Source organism: Betta splendens, chromosome 3 (assembly GCF_900634795.4).
Source record: "Betta splendens chromosome 3, fBetSpl5.4, whole genome shotgun sequence".
NCBI lineage: Eukaryota > Metazoa > Chordata > Actinopteri > Anabantiformes > Osphronemidae > Betta > Betta splendens.
This window is the reverse complement of record NC_040883.2, coordinates 10,821,852-10,839,797: the sequence shown is the minus strand read 5'-3', so window position 1 is coordinate 10,839,797 and position 17,946 is coordinate 10,821,852. Positions and strand designations below refer to the sequence as shown.

At 48.0% G+C, this 17,946-nt stretch overlaps 2 protein-coding genes and 1 non-coding gene across 4 annotated transcripts; 1 reads left to right on the top strand and 2 right to left on the bottom strand.

Annotated features, from left to right (window-relative positions):
• Positions 1-58: 58 nt before the first annotated feature.
• Positions 59-3,467, bottom strand: cry5 (cryptochrome circadian regulator 5). Of its 2 annotated transcripts, none has more exons than XM_029144625.3 (11): positions 3,226-3,467; positions 2,797-3,035; positions 2,529-2,723; positions 2,336-2,454; positions 2,071-2,225; positions 1,852-1,992; positions 1,611-1,778; positions 1,387-1,527; positions 812-963; positions 499-731; positions 59-416 (listed from the first exon to the last, which is right to left on the bottom strand). In XM_029144625.3, exons 2-11 carry the CDS (start codon positions 3,009-3,011, stop codon positions 355-357), a joined length of 1,581 nt encoding a protein of 526 aa, XP_029000458.1. In that variant the 5' UTR covers positions 3,012-3,035; positions 3,226-3,467; the 3' UTR covers positions 59-354. The 2 variants fall into 2 exon arrangements, with proteins under 2 accessions (XP_029000458.1, XP_029000459.1); XM_029144626.3 differs by having other exon boundaries at positions 2,797-3,020.
• A 116-nt stretch (positions 3,468-3,583) lies between these two features.
• Positions 3,584-3,655, top strand: trnah-gug (transfer RNA histidin (anticodon GUG)). The gene has a single exon. It is a non-coding gene; the product is annotated as a tRNA-His (tRNA).
• A 605-nt stretch (positions 3,656-4,260) lies between these two features.
• On the bottom strand, positions 4,261-15,563 carry LOC114852303 (aggrecan core protein-like). Its single transcript, XM_041070097.2, has 20 exons — positions 15,464-15,563; positions 13,209-13,306; positions 12,999-13,090; positions 12,198-12,489; positions 11,840-12,014; positions 11,599-11,726; positions 11,210-11,503; positions 10,818-11,102; positions 10,566-10,740; positions 10,360-10,487; positions 9,978-10,271; positions 9,797-9,895; positions 7,975-9,710; positions 7,258-7,298; positions 6,825-7,093; positions 6,036-6,194; positions 5,882-5,964; positions 5,601-5,745; positions 5,336-5,518; positions 4,261-5,259 (listed from the first exon to the last, which is right to left on the bottom strand). Exons 2-20 carry the CDS (start codon positions 13,297-13,299, stop codon positions 5,195-5,197), a joined length of 4,734 nt encoding a protein of 1,577 aa, XP_040926031.1. The 5' UTR covers positions 13,300-13,306; positions 15,464-15,563; the 3' UTR covers positions 4,261-5,194.
• Between the last annotated feature and the right edge of the window lie 2,383 nt (positions 15,564-17,946).

Here is a 17,946-nt window from a genome sequence, read left to right as displayed (position 1 = left end):
TATAGTATTATTATTGTATAAATACAGTATTTCAAACAGAAACGCAAAAGGCAACGCAAAATTTTTGCAGGTAATTTTCTGCTTGTCTGACAGTTTATTCATTACCACACATAATTATTTTATTTTCATTAGATGCAAAACCCTGAATTGTCATATTATTACTATTACTATCAGCTACAATAAAAAAGAAAAATGTACATAAACCATAAAATTATTTGCTATAGATCACAACGTAACCCTCCTGACAGAAACCTCCTTTATCCCCAGTCATCCAATACTAAAATTAAAAGCCATATTTACATTTACAGTATAAAATGCCCTGCGTTGTAATACAGCATAAAACTTTGTGAAACGTTATTCTTTTCTTTGTTTTTTCATCAGCATGTCAGCCACGGACAGAACCTTGCGTTTGGCACCTACGAGGAAAACAGAGAAGGAGCCGTGACTGAAAACTCTGCAGGAACGCGACGAACGTGCGCTGACCGCCTGCTGCTTTACCTGGTTTGTTGTTGGGCGACTTGCTCGGGGACTCGGCGGCGTCGTGCGGCCTCCTGGCATAAGCGGCCTTCATTCTGCCGATGTTCGCTTTGCTGACCACCTCGTGTTGTACGATGGGGCGAGGGTAGTCCTTTCCCACAATGCACCCTGCCGCCAGCTGGACGCTCCGCGGAGCTTTCCAGGGCTCGTAGATGAACTCCGCCGGGAACTTCTTCAGAAGAGGAAGGTACTTTCTGCAGGGGAACGGGAGAGAAAGGAGGAGTTTATATCTACTGCGTAATCTCACACAGACTTAACGCGAGCGAAGCCGTACTTGATGTAGTCTCCATTTTTGTCTGTCTTCTTTCCAAAGGCAATGGGCGAGTAGACCCTGAAGTATTGGTGGAAGAAGGTGCTGGCTGAGAGCCACTGCCAGTTCCCAGCATTCAGAGCCCAGTCGCCGTCCAGCAACAGATACTCAAACACCTGTAGGAGCAGAACCACACGGACACCAACACTGAAATACAAGTAAAAATCTGAGGACTAGGGACCGTTGTTCTTTTGTTTAACACTGCCCTCTAGTGTCCATGGCGCATCAGCGCAGACACTTTAACGGCTGGGTGTCATTAGTTTGTAGTCACTTTTCATCTTCAGTGACAACATTTAAAGACTGTAATGATCCTTACAGTGTGTCTGTTGGCTTTCAATTCATTAACAGCGCCCTGGAAATGGTAGGAAAGGAAGGAATCGAGTCACATCCTTGTTCCGATGATACGAATTCTGGACATGTGTAGGAATAAAACAGTGACATGTAGTTCCACATAAAACGTGCTCTACTGTACAATATTGCTTTAGTTCCAGCCGTTGACATACGCGTCATGTTTCTTGACAGGCGCGGCGTTTACACACCTTCTGTCCTTCTTCCCAGCTGATCCACAGGTCCCCTCTGGTGAGAAAACAGGCCACAGCGTGTCTGGCCAGGTGGTGGATCCAGCCCTCCTGTCTCAGCTGCGTCATGATGGCGTCGATGAAGGGGAACCCGGTCCGAGCCTGCAGGAGAACACAGGACGATGGGGTGATGGGGCAGCTTGTCAGCACGCCTTCTCTGCGGGTGTGGACCCAAACCTCAGCACCTCTCTCCACGCGGCCACATATTCAGAGTTGGTGTCCCAGTCCACCTGAGTGCAGACAGGGTTCCCCTCCATCCTGTTAAAGTTGGGCACCCCCACACTAGCTGTGTAGAAGAACTCCCTCCACAGTAACTGACCATGGAGGGAAACCGGAGGCTGCGAATGCTTCTTCTGCCAAAACACACACACGTCAGTGGACATGTAGAGACCTGGGCGTCCGCACTGCGCCGAGGAGGGACCTCACCCCCTGGTACACGTCCGCCAGCCTCCACCAGAACGTGCGAGCGGACAAGCAGCCGAAGGTCACGTACGGGCTGAGGACCGTGGTGCTGGGGCTCAGGGAGTTGGGAGACGTCTGGGGCTTCTCAAAGCTGCACACCCAACTCTGCAATGCAGAAAACACAAACGCGAGGTCACGCCGGGTCCCCGACCACGCGGCTGCAGTCGTGCGGTTCTCACCCACCGCTCGCCTCATGTGCTCGTCCAGCCTCCTCAGAGCCTCCTGTTCTCCCCCCGGGAACAGCTCCTCCGGCAGAGACGCCGTGTTGTGGCCCAGCTCCTCCAGGGTCGGGATCCCGTACTTCCCCTCGTGGTTTTCTGAACAAGGTGTCTTCACGTCTGTGAAAACAGACTTTTATGAAATATTTGCTTGACTGGTCTTAATATTTCTTTCCCCACAAAGTCATTTGAATGACTCTGTGACATTGTTATTGTCCTGCTAGGACCACCTTGCATGTTCTCCACGCTTGGAGCTGGGATGGGCTTCTTCGGGGGCCCGAGGCTCCTCGTCAGCTCCTGTAGACGCTTATACGTTAGAGGAGTCTTCCCGTTGTTTTGCTCAATGATCCTGTGAGAACGAGGTAAAAGAAAATCAAGCTGGTGTCATCAGTTTCCTGCATCATTGTTTACGTCCACTGTTACCTGTCCACATCATAAAGTGTGTGAGAGACTTTGTAGACGACTTCAACACCGTGTTCCTGGGCCACTGCAGCCACTTCTTTGTCGCGGCTCAGGCTGTACGGCTCTGTGTCGTATTCATACGTCAGCTTTGTGATTTTCCACCTGCTGAAGAGCTCGCGGAGCATCTCCCCCGGTTTCCCCCTCACAACAAACAGCCTGCAGCACAGCAGCCTCCTAATGTAACAGCAGCTTACTTTTTAAACACTCTCCACGTGCTTTGTGTTTCTACCTGGAGTTGAGCTTCCTGAGGCTGAGGTCCAGATCCTTCAGGGATCCGATGAGGAACCTCCAGCGGTTCGGGCCCATGCAGGTCTTGTTGTGCAGGTACGGGTCCAGGATGAACACCGGGTAGAGTTCTTTACAGTCCCTCAACGCAGCCATCAGCGCCGGGTTGTCCTGCAGCCTGAGCCCCTTGCGGAACCAGTGTAGGGTGGAGTGGGCCATGCTGTGGACCTGCGAATTCACAAGCTTTGCAAACACACCACGGGCACTGAATAATAATGATCAGATTCATGTCGTGCTCTCAGACGCAGAAAATAACACAGTCAACGAACGATGTTCGATGTTTTTTGTCAACACGGATGCGCTGCAGCGAAACACGATACAAAAAATGAACCAGCTTCCAACGTAAGATGATGTGAAGAAAGCGCAACTTTACCTGAACCAAGTTTTCAGCATTAATCGTTGTCTTCACGGAGAAATCCGCGTTTGATAACGCGTAAACTAATGGGTTACAAAACGGGAAGCTACTACGTCACCGGCTAAGCCAGCCAATCACGGGGGAGCTGGGGAACCCGTACACGTGAGGGGGGTGTCTTCAGAGCAAGCGACTGCAGTTAAAATCCTAATTTTGCTACAGTGTTTTTGAAAACAACCGCCTGTTCGTCACAGCGCGCTGGAATACGAAGGAGCAGCGAGTCATTGCAACGTCACAGGGGCGTCGCCACCCCACGGAAGGAAGCTCATTCACTACCTCCGCCTCCTGCCGCCCTGCTTTCACCAGCACGTCGTAGCTCGCCGTGATCGTATAGTGGTTAGTACTCTGCGTTGTGGCCGCAGCAACCCCGGTTCGAATCCGGGTCACGGCATTGTGGAACAATGTCACGGCAGACGTGTTCTTTTGGTTTAACACTCAAAGAATGACGTATTTAAAAAAACTCGTTTTTATCAGACAAGATACGAAGGAGTTACCGTAAACGACCAGCTGAATTTTTACCCAATTTACTTTAATACTAATGATCATCTCACATCTAACACAACAGAGTCTGCCAACATGGCAACAAACAGCATTGTGATTATGAAATTATAGCAGTTGTGTGAATTTGCATGGATTGACACGTGTTTGTGTATTTATTGAAAAATATTTTAGAAAATTTAAAAATTTCTAGAAAGGAACCCAGTGACCCAGTGTGCGAGTCTGTGTGAATGTGTGTGGACTCCTGAAAGGACTCTATTCAGTCCCACCCCATGTATAACCCACCCTGTTGTGTAAATATGAATTTACCGTAATATTATTATTTCTATGAGTCAGTGCTGTTTTCTGTTTTCAGAAACACTGACCTCACTGAGGCTGAGGCGAAAGGTGAAAGACGCACTTGTTGAATATCTGGGCGGCGTCTCCTGGAAGGATGAAGCACCATCTGAGCTCAGCACTTTGGTAACTTAGCGTCTTCATAAACAGAGGAGATGACTGTACAGTAGAAGAAGTGTTTTTATTGGGCAATGTTTCCTACAGACATTCATAGTAGACATTAGAGGATCTTCAGCTGGTCAACGTCTGTGTAATTATCTCATTTTGTTCAATGTTCAAATTCTCCAACTCTGTTCAAAAATGGATCACAAACGGTCAAACACTGATCGACTGAACAAACGTGCTGTTGTTGGGGACCAATACACTTTGATTGACAGACTGGAATCAGAATCTTTGGTCTCTGTTTTCTCAGGTCTCAGGCGTTGGTGCATTCGAAGGAGGCGCAGCCTCCACGAAAAGCAACGGCGATGCAGCGCAAGTGCTCAAATGACAGAAGAAAACAACAACACGAAGTTCTCACAGCGAAAGAGAGAACTGAGTTGATAAACGTCATCTGCACCATCGCTGAGCATCGCACAGCTTTGTGGAAGGAAGCGAAGAAGCATCTGGTCCCGTACAAGCTCGTGATGCTGCTGTAGTTTCATACAACAGTCCAGAATCTCCTCTTGTATCACAGTCACTGGCTCAGTCCAGCAGAGACTCTGTCACTGTGTGAAACGATTAGTCCAAGGAGCGTTCACATTGACCACAAAGCTAATCAACAGGTTTGTTGGGTTGGTTTAGTTGAATGTACGTTAGTAATAAGGAGACAGAGGAACCGAACTACAGCAGACTACAATGAACCATATCACAGAATGAAGCAGAACAAAGCCTCCCAGCAGTGATGTCATCAAACAAAATTATTTTACAGTACACAAAATTAAAATACACTCATAGCAATAAATTTATTATATATATTTCAAATATCTTATCTGGGGCAGGGGATAGAAGCTTTACCACCAAGCGGCAACTTCCAACAATAATTTAACCCTCACTTCCTCTTGATCAGGATGGAAACACGGCATTTGTGCTGTAAATGTTCTTTATAAATAGCTCCTCAGTGACTCCTGCTGGGCGCTGGACTCCTGCGGCTCCTCGGCTCTATCCGTTTTCTGGCTTTCACTAATTCAAAGACAAACACCAGCGTGATTACAGACGACCGCCGCCGTCGCTGCTCTGCCGCCTTGCTGTCACCTACCGTCGGTGCACTTCACCAGCGGCGTCTCCCACTTTCCGTCTGCTTTACAGCGGACCACGGGCGGGCGGCGCTGCGTGAACCCCGGCCTGCACTGGTAGCGGATGATGGCGCCGACAGGGTACTCGTCCCTCCGGCTGCCGAACATGAAGGCGTCGTCCACCTCCGGCGGCGGGCCGCAGGACGCTGAGGACGCAACGCAAACAGGCCTCAGGTGACACTGCACGTCACAGCCAGAGAAGCAACAGGGGGCCTCGCTCCAACGTACCTGGGCCTTTCTTGCAGGTGAACGGCAGGTGGTAGTTGCAGGGGACGTCGTTCCACTGGCCGTTCTCGTGCCAGATCATCACCACGCAGTCTTCGCCAGTTTGGAAGTAGTTGTCAGGCTGGTTCGGCCTCCAGTTCTCAAATTGCTGCAGCGACACAACATCGAAACTGCTGTGATTGGACATTTTAAGACAGCTCACGGGGCTCTTACGTCGTTACATGCAACTGTTCAGATGTCTTAATTTTGTACTTTCTGCCCTTTGGTGACGACCTTCCACTCACCAGCGGAGTGCCGTCTGTCCAGCGGAAGTCGTTTGCCACCATCTTGTCGTTGAGGCCGAGCCACTGATAGTTTTGTCCATTGGCTGCTGGGGGAAACGCCCGTTAGGAAGCCGTTAATCTCCTCCGCATGCAGACGCCGCGGTTATTCACTCACAGTTCACGAAGGCCTGTTCCTCCGGCGTGATGATGCTGACCAGGTGGGCGTTCGCGTCCCGGCAGTGCTGCTCCGCCTCCAGCCACGTCTTCCTGTCGCTGGAATGTCGGTAGCAGTTCCCCTGAAACTTAGTCCAACCTTCTTCACACAGCTGCTCGTCTGCAGCCGCAGCAACGTCAAAAAGAGGTCATTTTGTTATTTAAAGCTGTGACGCAAATAAGATCATCTCTACACAAGGGCTGTGAAAGTAAAGCACAGTGTCTCACTATTTCTCAAACAGTGTTGACAGTGTTCACAAGCTACGACGCTTTAAACCGTTACAGATTCATACTCGTCCTCCACGTGTAAAGGACATAATTTCCTCCATCCTGCAGCTGCTCTGGCATCCAGACTTTCCATCCAGACGTACCAAACACACATCTAGTACCGAATGGAAAGGTACACAGAGTGCTTCAGTTGGAGGAGGCCTGAACAGCATTAATATAAAATGTCCAGTGTTTCGTTTTGCCACCAAATGAATGTCGGTTGTTCAGAGAGTCAGTTCAGCCAAACGGCTTAAAGATCAAAGAGCGAGTCACGTTGTAGCATCATCAGGATTTAGTGATTTGGCTAAATTGACTCTTTATTCTGATCTTTCACCAGCTAAACCAGGGACGTCACAGCTCCCTCTAGTGCATCTTCCTCCTCAACCAGGAGGGTTGATGCTACGTTCAGGTGCTCTTAGCGTCCCTCTCCAGTTGTTTTTGACAGTCTGTTGTTAGTATTTATTAGCGGAAGCTGATCTCATACCCATCTCACAGTGTTTCCCTCCGTAGCTGGGCAGGCATAAGCATTTGTAAGAGTCTGCACTCTCCACGCAGGTGGCTCCATTGGCGCAAGGGTTGGAATGGCACACATCTACCTCTGCAAAATAGGGGGCGGATGACACTACTGTTTCAGCGAGGGGTGGGGAGGATGGAAGCTGAGAGCATGAAGCTGTGATAGCACCACGATCACACCTCAGCGCCAAGCAGTTAGTGAAGGAAGTGGCTAATGCAACATGGGACAGACTAGACTTACTGCAAAATTAAATAATTTTATTATTAATTTACTGCCAAATCTTAGTTTACGCTTCTAAGTGAAACTGCGACTTATCTAACAAATTGTTTACTATTGCAGTAAGTTTCTGTACTGAGTTGCAGGAGGTCAGTTTTTACGTGAATGAAGGCGAGAACCCTGTTACCCTGGGTGTAGCATGCATGCAAGCAGGGCGGAGGCGGCGTCCTGGCGCAGACCAAAAACAACAACAACAGTGTGACACAGAGATGCTTTAACATCAGACCCAGACATTCAAATCTTCTAGGTCCCAGAGCCATTCACAGGCAACACGAAGGGAGGAAGACGGATGCAGAACACATTAGGAAGGAAGAGTAGGGGAAGAAAACAAGACCTCTGGTGAGACTGATTCATCAACAGTGAGTGTAATCACAATCAGTGTTTATCTGCAGATGACAATAACTTCAGAAGACGAGCTGATTAAATAACAAATGCTAAGAAATAAGACAATAAAAAGCATGCAAACTGTGTAGTAACAGAACAAACAGAATTTCTGTTAAACCAGACCATTGTCTCAGACATAGAAGGGGCTTCAGCCAATGATTTGGGACTTACCATGGCAGAAACCCGCACCATCCTCTACGGTGCACGGAGCAGCACCACATGGGTTGGGTTCGCATGGATTAACACCCCCTAGAAGAACAGGTACAGTTTGACTCCCTGCACGGATCCCACAGAGTAAACCTGCACCTGAATGCAGCTAAATCACATGGTGCCAGTTCTACACCTACAACTGCTCTCACACCGGAAATGTCATTTTAAACGAGACCATTACTATTCTCCCTCCCTCGTCTGAACAGAACACAGGATAACAAATGCAGACAGAAAGAAACTACCAACTAACGGAAGATGTTGTCCCACCTTCTGCTAAACCAGCGTCTTCAGCACCTCCTGGCATCCGCACAGAGGGTGGTGTTGTGGCGGTCGGGGGAGCAGCCAGCCCAGCAGGAGCCACCACAGGGAAGAGGGTGAAGTAGACATCATTGGAAATCTGGGCCTGTTCCACACTGTGCAGGGAAACCTCTGTTTCTGTTGGGCTCTTTGTAAATGTCTGTTCAGTGGCTGAAGAAGGCCACATCACCTGCGGTGGGTCGCCAGTAGCAGAAATGCCGCTGGCTGCAGATGAGTGGGTGTCTCCAGAGTAGAAGCCACTCATGCTTCCTTCTCCACTGTATTCCACTGATCCCTGTCCAAGCTCCATGGGTGGCTTAACGTCTTCTAATGCCTTAGATTCCCAGTTCCAGAATCGTACACTGCCTTCCTCTCCACTTGTAGAGTATTCAGACCCAAAGGTTCCCAATCCAGACGCTCCTGATCCAACCATTCCCGATCCAAACTTTCCTGATCCAGACGCTCCCAATCCAGAAGCTCCTGATCCAAGCATTCCAGATGCAAATGTTCCTGATCCAGACGTTCCCAATTCAAATGTTCCTGATCCAGAAGCTCCTGATCCAGATACAATGAAAGCAGAGCTTCCAGATCCAGACAAATTGTCACCACTTTCCTGCCCAGAGCTGTAGAACAACAACCCAGAGGCCTCCTGTTCTATGAAGGATGGCACTGTGAGGTCACTGACCCCTAATGCCACAAAGGTTAAGCCTGAGAAGAATCCTGAACCACTTTCAGCACCTGAACCACTGGAAATTCCAGAACCTGACATGTCTCCAGAGCCACTAAACATCAGTTGGCCTCCACCAAGCTCATACTCCTTACGGGTAGCAGGAGAGGATGCATCCGTCAGCTCATCAACTAGCAGCACAATTCGAGCATCTCCACTTCCTGAAAGCTCTCCCGACTCTCCACTAGCACTTGCAGAGGAGAATCCATAAAAGTCCTGACTATTGGTGCCAGAAAACTGTCCACTTTCTTCAGACCTGTCCATGGATGAGCCACTCTCCACAAACCTGGATCCAGACCCGCTGCCAGACAGTTCCCCACTACCACTGAATGCTCCAGATCCTGATTCAAGTGGAGGGATTATAAGGATTTCTGTACTTCCCTCTCCTGCTTCTTGAAATCCTTCTGCACCAGAGCCTTCTCCAGAGAGAATGCTGTTAATGCCTGAAAAACTGACATCAAGTCCAATTTCTTCTCCAGCGAGACCTGAGGCAGAAAAGTCTGCACTGCCCAGACCCGATTCTCCACCTGGCGGCTCAGCTCTCCCACTGCCCGACAGGTCTCCAGAGCCAAACACATCTCCAGAAAGATCCTGGTCTCCAGAACCAGACAGCACTCCAGAACCAGACGTGTCTCCAGAGATTGCCTGATTTCCAGAACCAGACTGTTCTTGAGAACTAGAGAATTCCACAAATAATGTCTGATATCCATACCCTGACAAGTCTCCAGATCCAGAGCGATCACCAGAGACAGCTTGCTCTCCAGAACCAGATACATGTCCAGAGCCTGACACATCTCCAGAGATAACCTGAGCTCCAGAACCAGACAAGTCTCCAGAGCCAGACACATCTCCAGAGTGATCTCCAGAGGCTTTGTCGATTGCAGATCCTGATTCTAAGTCTGTTGACCCAGACCCAGAGCCTGAGGTCTCCACAGGGACGGGGGCAGCAATGGAAGGAACTGCTAGAGAGATACACAATATAAAATGTGTAAAGGACTTGGGAATAGCAAGGAAACTTGGACTGGCAAAAATAAATTACTTAGCTTACCAGGCCGCAACAAATCAGTTATTGAGGTGACGTTAAGGAGAGCTTCCTGAATGTCTGTGATGTTCAGTCCAGTTTCGTTTGCAATACGTAAAATGTCCCCTGAAAGAATTAAGCAACCAGAGACAATGATGAGTTAAACATGCACAAACTCGGAACAATCCCGTATTGAATAGGTCTCTACCTCTGAAACAGTATGCGTCAAACTTGGCACTGGGCTCAGGGTAGCCCGTCTGGTTGGGGTGAGTGTGAACGGTGTGCACGCCTAACTTCCCTGCGCCACACTCAGCGCGGGGGCTGTTGATCGGGTAACGGACACTGTGATCCAGGAGCCACCCAGCACGGCATTTGTTGAAACCCATTCTCCAGGCTGCGTAGAGCTCTCCGGTGGAGGCGAGCACAGCATTCTGCTCTCTACAGCCAGAAACAGCCTCTTCATAGGTGAAACCCTCAGCAGAGCCCAGGTGGAAAACCTCCCCTGTGGAGCAGACAGAAAACAAGGTTGTAAAAACTGAGTAGCTGTAGTATATGTTCACAGTTGATCACCTGATCCCAGTTCCTTCTACCTTTCAGCCCATCTATGTAACAGTACACATCATATCGCTCATGGGCTGGCCTCAGACCGTAGGACCGGACTCCAGGTTCATCCCCCAGATCTCCAGCACACTTGTCTCTAGGGAAAACGATGGGATACCTAGAAAATAGCAAACGATTATAGCACCTCGTGTGGCAGGAATCTCTTCTTCTCTTCTTCTGTTTTTGTTGTTTTTACCTTACTGTCTGGTCAAGCAGCCATCCTGCATCACATTGGTGATACCCTCCCTCATATGCTGCCTGCAGCTGCTCTGCTGTGGCAATGGAGGCTCCAACACTCTGACAGGCCAGCTGAGCCTCAACAAAGCTGTAGGCGTAGCGTCCAGAGGCGGAGCGGTAGTGGAAGACCACCCCTGACAGACCAACAAGGGAAGGGACTCATTAGAAAACCTGTCGTACTGTAACAAGCACCAGTCGTTGTGTCACTGACCATTTGGAGGCATCACAAAGCCTTTGCTGGGCTCCCCGCCCACATCTGGCTGAGCACCGACTGACTTGATCAGTTCTGTGATGAGCTCAGTGACGTTGGGCGACTGAGGCAGCGGTTCCTCAGTGGGGGTCTCTGTGTAGGGCTGCTGGGTCTCCACCTCCCCAGCTGCCTCACTGCTGGTGGTCGTCCTCATGAAGAACACCTCTGGGCTTTGTGTCACTGTGGTCACACTCAGCACGCCGCTTCCCTCCTCTATGGTGCCGGAACCTTCCTCATCAGGCGAGTCTTAAAGTCACAGAAGAGAAAAATTAGAAAGGCTGTTGGCCATAAATGTGCTTAAAGATGAGATAGTGGCTTCTGGTGGTTGTTCTCTGCTTTGTACCAACAATGACCTGTGTAGCAGAAGGCGTCATAGCGGGAACTGGGATGCGGGTATCCTGTCTGGTTCGTGTGCAGGTAAACTGTTCGCACCCCCAGCAGCCCCCCTCCACACTGTGGCCGACGGACGTTGATGGGATAGCGGACGCTTCTGTCCCCGAGCCAGCCAGCGTTACAGACGTCCATCCCACCCTGCCAGGCCAGGTAGAGCTGGCCTGTAGTGGCCAGCTGAGCCCCCTGCTGGGAGCACGCCGCCACCGCTTGGGAGTAGCTAAACCTCTCTGCAGATGCAGTGTAGAAAACTCTGCCTGCACAGGAAAGTAGTGAAAGACAAGGAAGAGGTTAATGTTAGAAAACTGTCAGATCAAACTTCAACTGCTTCATTCATCACAGTGTATAGTACCTGCCATGGTCTCTGTGAAACAGTAAACGTCATAGGTCTCATTGAGGTCTCTCACTCCATACGTCCTGACTCCGGGCAGGATCTCTTTGTCTCCATAGCAGTTCACACGAGGATCATGGATGGGGTACCTTGGATTTAATATAAAGGTAAATTATACCTACAGATACTGGACTGAGGACCTTTGCAAAACTGTCCCTATCGGATTAGGACATTGATTGTAATGGAACATTTGGGGACCAACCTGACTGTCTGATCTGAGAGCCAGCCAGCATCACATTGATGAAATCCGTCATCGTAGGCGGCTTGAAGTTGCTCAGGTGAAGCTATAACCGCGCTGTTCTGGGAACACGCTGCTTTCGCCTTCTCAAAGGTCAAAGTGTAACGTCCCATGATAGCTCTGTAATGGAACACAATACCTGTGGACACCATAAGGGAAAGGTTTCACTCAAACAATCCTGAGGCCTTTTCATCTACTGACACACACTGTCAAAGCAGTGATTCTAAGTTAGAAATGAGACTGACTCACAACTACTGACTGAATGTGTTGAAGGGGAAGCAGAGCTGAAGACTCATTTACCTCCCTACTCTGTCTTGCATACCTTGAACACGCACGTGGACGATGTCGTGGTCATCTTCGATGCCCTGCTGGACCTCGCAGCGGTACGCTCCTGTGTCACTGGAACGCAGCTCAGTGATCTGGATGCTAGCGTCGGTGGGGGTGCTGGGGTACCCCAACAGCCGAACTCTGTCCAGGTAACCCTCGCCGATGCGCACCTGCCCCTCCAAGGCCACTAGGACGGTCGTGACCTTCTCTTTAGTTACCAGGCTCCACTTGATGCGATGAGATAGGGGGGCAATGGTGGGAGCTCCAGGGTCTGGAACGGTCCGGTCCTATGTGCAAAACAAAATCCATCAACTCCAAATTATAGCATTAATAAAGCAGTTACACAGTTAGAAAAATACATGTTTTTACAATGATAGTATATAGTTTCTTTGGCTGCTGGAAAAAACAGAAAGTACTACAAGAGGCCACTAGAGGGCTGGCAGGGCGACAACGGTGGATACGTGATGAGAAGTCTTAGCTCTAGTGAACGTCCACTATCATCCTGACTGCAGCTGTTCATCCATTGTTGCTTTTGTCCATAGAAAAATCTTCACCCATCAATTAGAGACCCTTTAACTTCAAAGCCCTTCACTCTTAGTGGCTGTTCACCAAATATGTTGAACATTACAGTGACTGAAATGGCGTCACCCAGCTGTACTACAGTATATAACTATGTGCTGTAAAACTATAAGAAGCAAACCACAAGACTAGAACAGGCTGATGTGTTCCATACAGCATTTACGACAAGTGTGTGACAGGAAACCACACAAGCAAAGGATTAATGAAAAATACACACCTCAAAGGAACATGGCAGTGTGATGCTTCCTCCCAGTAGAGCGTGTTGTGCTCCCTCTAACCCTATGCTCACACTCAGGACATCTTCTGGTTCTGGAAAAGAGAGCATTTAGGAAATATTAACCGCAACCACATACAACCTTTTTTGGAACCACAGGCCTGAGTCAGGGTCAAGGTGCTTAAGGATCAGAGGTAAATGATAGTTTCTTACCAGAGTAGGCGTGGGCCTCAAAGTTAAAATAATCGAATGATGCTGAGACGAGATTCAGACACACATACAGCAGCGCAGTCAGCTTTATCATGTTTTATCTGAAAAATATAGAAAAATGGCAAGCTAGGAATAACCTCCTTCCCTCTGCATATTAAAAAGCAATCACAGTATGTAACAGTGTATAATATATACAATGCAATAATTCTCACTGCTCTGTCACCTGAACCACCAGCGATTCAACACAACTCTGTGAAACTGAATATTTAGCTGATCCAAGTAGTGATACAGATGACGGGGGAAGTGACGTCTAGAGGACAGATGAGACTGAACAGTAGAGACACCATACCATGCTTACACTTATAATTTGGGGCGTTAAAATTACGCACCAATCGCGACTAAATTTACAACCATGTTAACTGGCGACCGACTTCCGGTAGGTTGTTTTACCTACAGTAGGTGACATCCTGTTAGCTGTCCCTGTCAATGCCTTGGTTTACGTTACCTATCTGTTAGAGCGTGCGCTCTCTGCGACAGAGTGATCTATGGATGGAGCGTAGCCAGTGTTTTGTGTCGTGCTTTTTGTGAATGATCGGGAGAGTCTTGTCCTTCACCGAGTTACTAACTCGGGTGGAAGTAAACTGTGGGTGAAGCGAAGCAGAGTCAGAGCGGTGCAGGTCTCAGCAGACGGTTGAAAGTGAATGCTGCAAAATAAATAAACGATCGTGATTTCTTAGACCAAGCTTTCTGCCTGTGTCTTTGGTATCGGTGACATCTTGAGAGATTCTGCAGCAACACTGGGCGTCTGTCTCCTTGTAGACGGTGTTGATCAGTGGGAAGCACCAAGATCCTGCACTGAAATCCAAGCCTGTCTAACAACTGCGTTATATATCAGGCTGTTTAAAAGCATTGTTAAAGTAAACGTGTTTATTGTGGTCTGATAGATGTTTACACAAAATCACAACGGTAGCGTTACTAGAACATACCCACCTTAACCCCAGTTGCATCATACCATAGCATGGCATTGCTAATAACAAATTTAGCCACGATTTATGCGTAATTTTAACGCCCAAAATTATAGGTGTAAGCATGGTATAGCCCCACTAATCTGGTTACGCACGCACAGATCTCTTTACATATGCGCAGATTTGACTACGCACACACACATCTAGTTATGCACGCACAAATCTAATGTGACCCTCATTTGACTCCATAATGCTGGCACATCCTGAGAAGTCTTGTACTCGCTGCAGCATTTCCACGAAGGACTTTGAAAGGAAAGAACGGAATTGTTGAGCTTTCTGAGCCGTTGGGGAAGTGTTTGAACGCTGCAGGCAGGGTTTCCTCGGCGCCGAGGTGTGGCGTTTGGACTAAGTGGCAGTTCATTAGCAGCTGAGCAGTGCGTGAGCCGGACTGGTGGTCAGCGCCACACTGCGCTCATTCAGCCGCTGCGGTGAGGTCCACTCCCAGAGAAACCGGGTCCATAAGACCAGATCTGTTCCCCCTGAAGCATGTATTATGGCAGCGCTGACACCAGGGCCTGTATAAACATTTTCCATTACGTCCCAACACTGCTCACATTCAGGCATTAGACTGAGAAAAGTGTGAGCGCTGATGGGAGGAGCCGAGGTGTGGCCCAGCGGGGCTTTGAACCCTCATGGCTTTTTGACTCCAGTCAGGTTTTAAAACAAGCCAAACCCTGAAATGTTAAATGCAGCACCATGTATTAACAAACCTCAGTATAGTGGAAGGAGGCCACGTTACTTCTACGGCAGCGAAATGTTAGAGTACATATATTTATTGCAAAACCTTCAACAAACTAGTTGCTTCAAAGTTTTTTCCAAAATCATTACTGTATAAATATTGCTTAAATAAACAGAAAACTGCAGGAGGAGGTCAACTACTAATGCACTAATATATGTAATATATATATATAATCAAGGTCTATAAACTGTTTATAAACTGTCTATATTTATGGCTTTTCATACAGGATGCTGATTGTAATAAATAAATTAAATTATTAATAATATTTCAATGTGATTGTTAGCATTAAATATACCTCCAAGTGTTGGCTACACTTGAGCTACAGTGGAACTTAAATAAACTTAAAAATAAAAATAAAAATGTTTATTTAATACAGTTTAACTGTATTAAATTTAAGCTCAAAACAAATGTGGCTTTGAGCAGTAATACAGTAACATGAGATATTCCTAACTCTCTAACTAACTTCAGTAAACAGGAAAAGCATTTTTTTTTACCTGTTGCATTAATGTCTTCACACCTGTTGTCGTCAGAGTCGTCTTCTTTGCTCCAGGTAAAAGCTCAGGATGCTTGGCGGTGAGTGGATGAAAGAGACTGGGACCAGACCTGGCTGTGAAGCCTCACAGGAAAATACCAGTGTCAAGCTGCTCACAGCGTTGAGGACCGCTTTCAAAATAAGAGCTCGAAGAGTCGAACACAATGGGCCCCTTTTCAGCCAAGTACCAACATGTTCACAAGATGCTGAACCAAGACCCATGGAAAACCTGATGTGTTTATCTCAAACTACAAACCTGAAAGAGTTTGTGTTCATGTATACGTTGATGTAACTTTATGGGGTTAGGTTAACAGAACATGCTGTTGTTCCCAGATGCTCAGTCATAATTTCTACTGTGGTTAATGTTATTTACTGAGTGTTACTCTACACATGAACAGCAACACACTGCTTTAATAGAGTTGGAGTCTTGTATTTTTTTCCTTCCATGTTGTCAAAGAATGAAAATGTTATGCTTTTATTTTGAAGGCAACATAGTTGGGGATTCTGAGGGCCCGAATCTGTTCAGACGTTATCAGTTTAATTTCTCTGTATCTCGATTTGAAACGTGGCCTGTGAGGTCAGACTGAGCAGAGCTGCACAATCTCTGGACGACAGGAACCAGAACAGATCAGCTGATCACTGAATGACCTCAGCTGGACAGCATTTACAGAAAGCAGGAGAACTAGACCAGCTTGAGTCCACTGTCAGAATGAACTTATTATTTTACACTGTTTCCCAGTTTTGTCTTGATTTTTAACATCAGTATAAATGCATCACGTGTTCAGTCATCATAAGCTTTAAACCACAAGAAAGTGCCAGAAGGCAGATCAGATTCAGGATAAACACGCAGAAGTGCTACCGATTTCACACGCTCCTCTGCTCTGTTGTGCCGCTGTCACCTTTGGGCTCTTTAATAGGCTCCTAAGCATGTGGGAGTATCGAGCTTCGCCCACTTTCACTTCTCTCCGCCTGCTTTAACTCCTGAGAAGAAAAAAAGTCTCTAAACTGGAGACAAAGCTTTTCTTTCAGCCAGAAAGCAGCGAGCACTCAGCGAGCAGGAAACAGCAGCACATACAGTTATACACACGTCTCCACTCGTCTGAATGGTGATGCTGAAGCCCCACTTTGCTCATGTTGGGTCGAATTGTCCGTGGTCGTTCTGCTACTCCTTCCTGTCCAGCTCCACATTCACACTGATGAGCAAACTGCTGAATGTCAGCCTTCTGGTTCATGATTGATCCTGAACTCTTCAGTAACTGAAGCACCTGGACCCGACTTCAAAAGAGGCGTTTGGAGACCGTGGCCGCGCTCACGGCTCCTCCGCCGGGAGGCCGTGCCAGGAATTAGCTCGTGTTTCCACGGCAGTGTTGAAATATTTCCACTTTTAGGATATTTGTCCAGACGCTTTGGGCGAAGGCGCGTCTCCAGACGGAGCTATTTATAATGAGCGTCAGGTGAAATTAGTCTTTTTCTCGGCCCACGTCAGCGCCTTGTCCACAACACGGCTCTGTTGTGCAGCCAGTGAGAAGCTGTGGGTTAACGAGTCTGTTCGCTGTCCTCAGATCCCCACAGGTGCCGCATCACCACAGCGGTGATGGATCGGTGACAGTTTCACTTTAATCCTGTGGGAGCAGCGGGCATTTAGCTTTATTCATAAGCTGCTTGCATGACAAAAGACGCTTTACCCCCTGAGAGCTGCAGCACAGGGGCCCAGTAATTCTGCAAAGCGGTGAAGGTCGTCATTTGCGTTTACTCTTTTCCAGACAACAGATTTTACTGTATGACACAACATCTTTCAGAGCAGCTTCTGGGCCAGAATACAAAGCGCTTAATACACATGTTTAGAACGTGTGCTTTGCTGGAGAAAGCTGTCAGGAGAGCGTGTGTTGAAATCAGAGTTATTTTTTCATGCCGTGCACATATGAATGGCTGCTGTGTGCGGTTCTCTGTACTTGCAGACCTGCAGCTTCACGTTGAACTGGATTTCAGAAATGAGCTCTGTTCCCCAGTGGGTTTGGTCCGATTTGATTGTTCCAGAGGATGAAACCGTGAAAGTCGTTAAAAGTATGTTTGATTCAGTTCTGCCTATGCAGTTTTACATTTTCTGGTAAAGTGAGAGTGAAACCTCAACCTGCCTCCCCTCGGGGTGTTTCTGACAGAACACGGCTTCCTTTCGACAGGACACAGAACAGACATTCTTCTGACCGAGCAGAGATGGAAAACACAGCTGATAAAAGACGACGTCCACCAGCAACCAGGCCACTGCCAGCTTACGTTTATCGACACCCGGCGCCATTAACGGCTGCGTTACTCACAGGAACGCTGGTGTTGAGACGCGTGCCTTCAGCCCTGAAAGAAGGCTTGTTTCACGTGGCCTCACACACTGAGCAGGTCACACAGGACATGTTCTCATGACGAATCAGCGGCCTCAAAGGTACTGTGGGG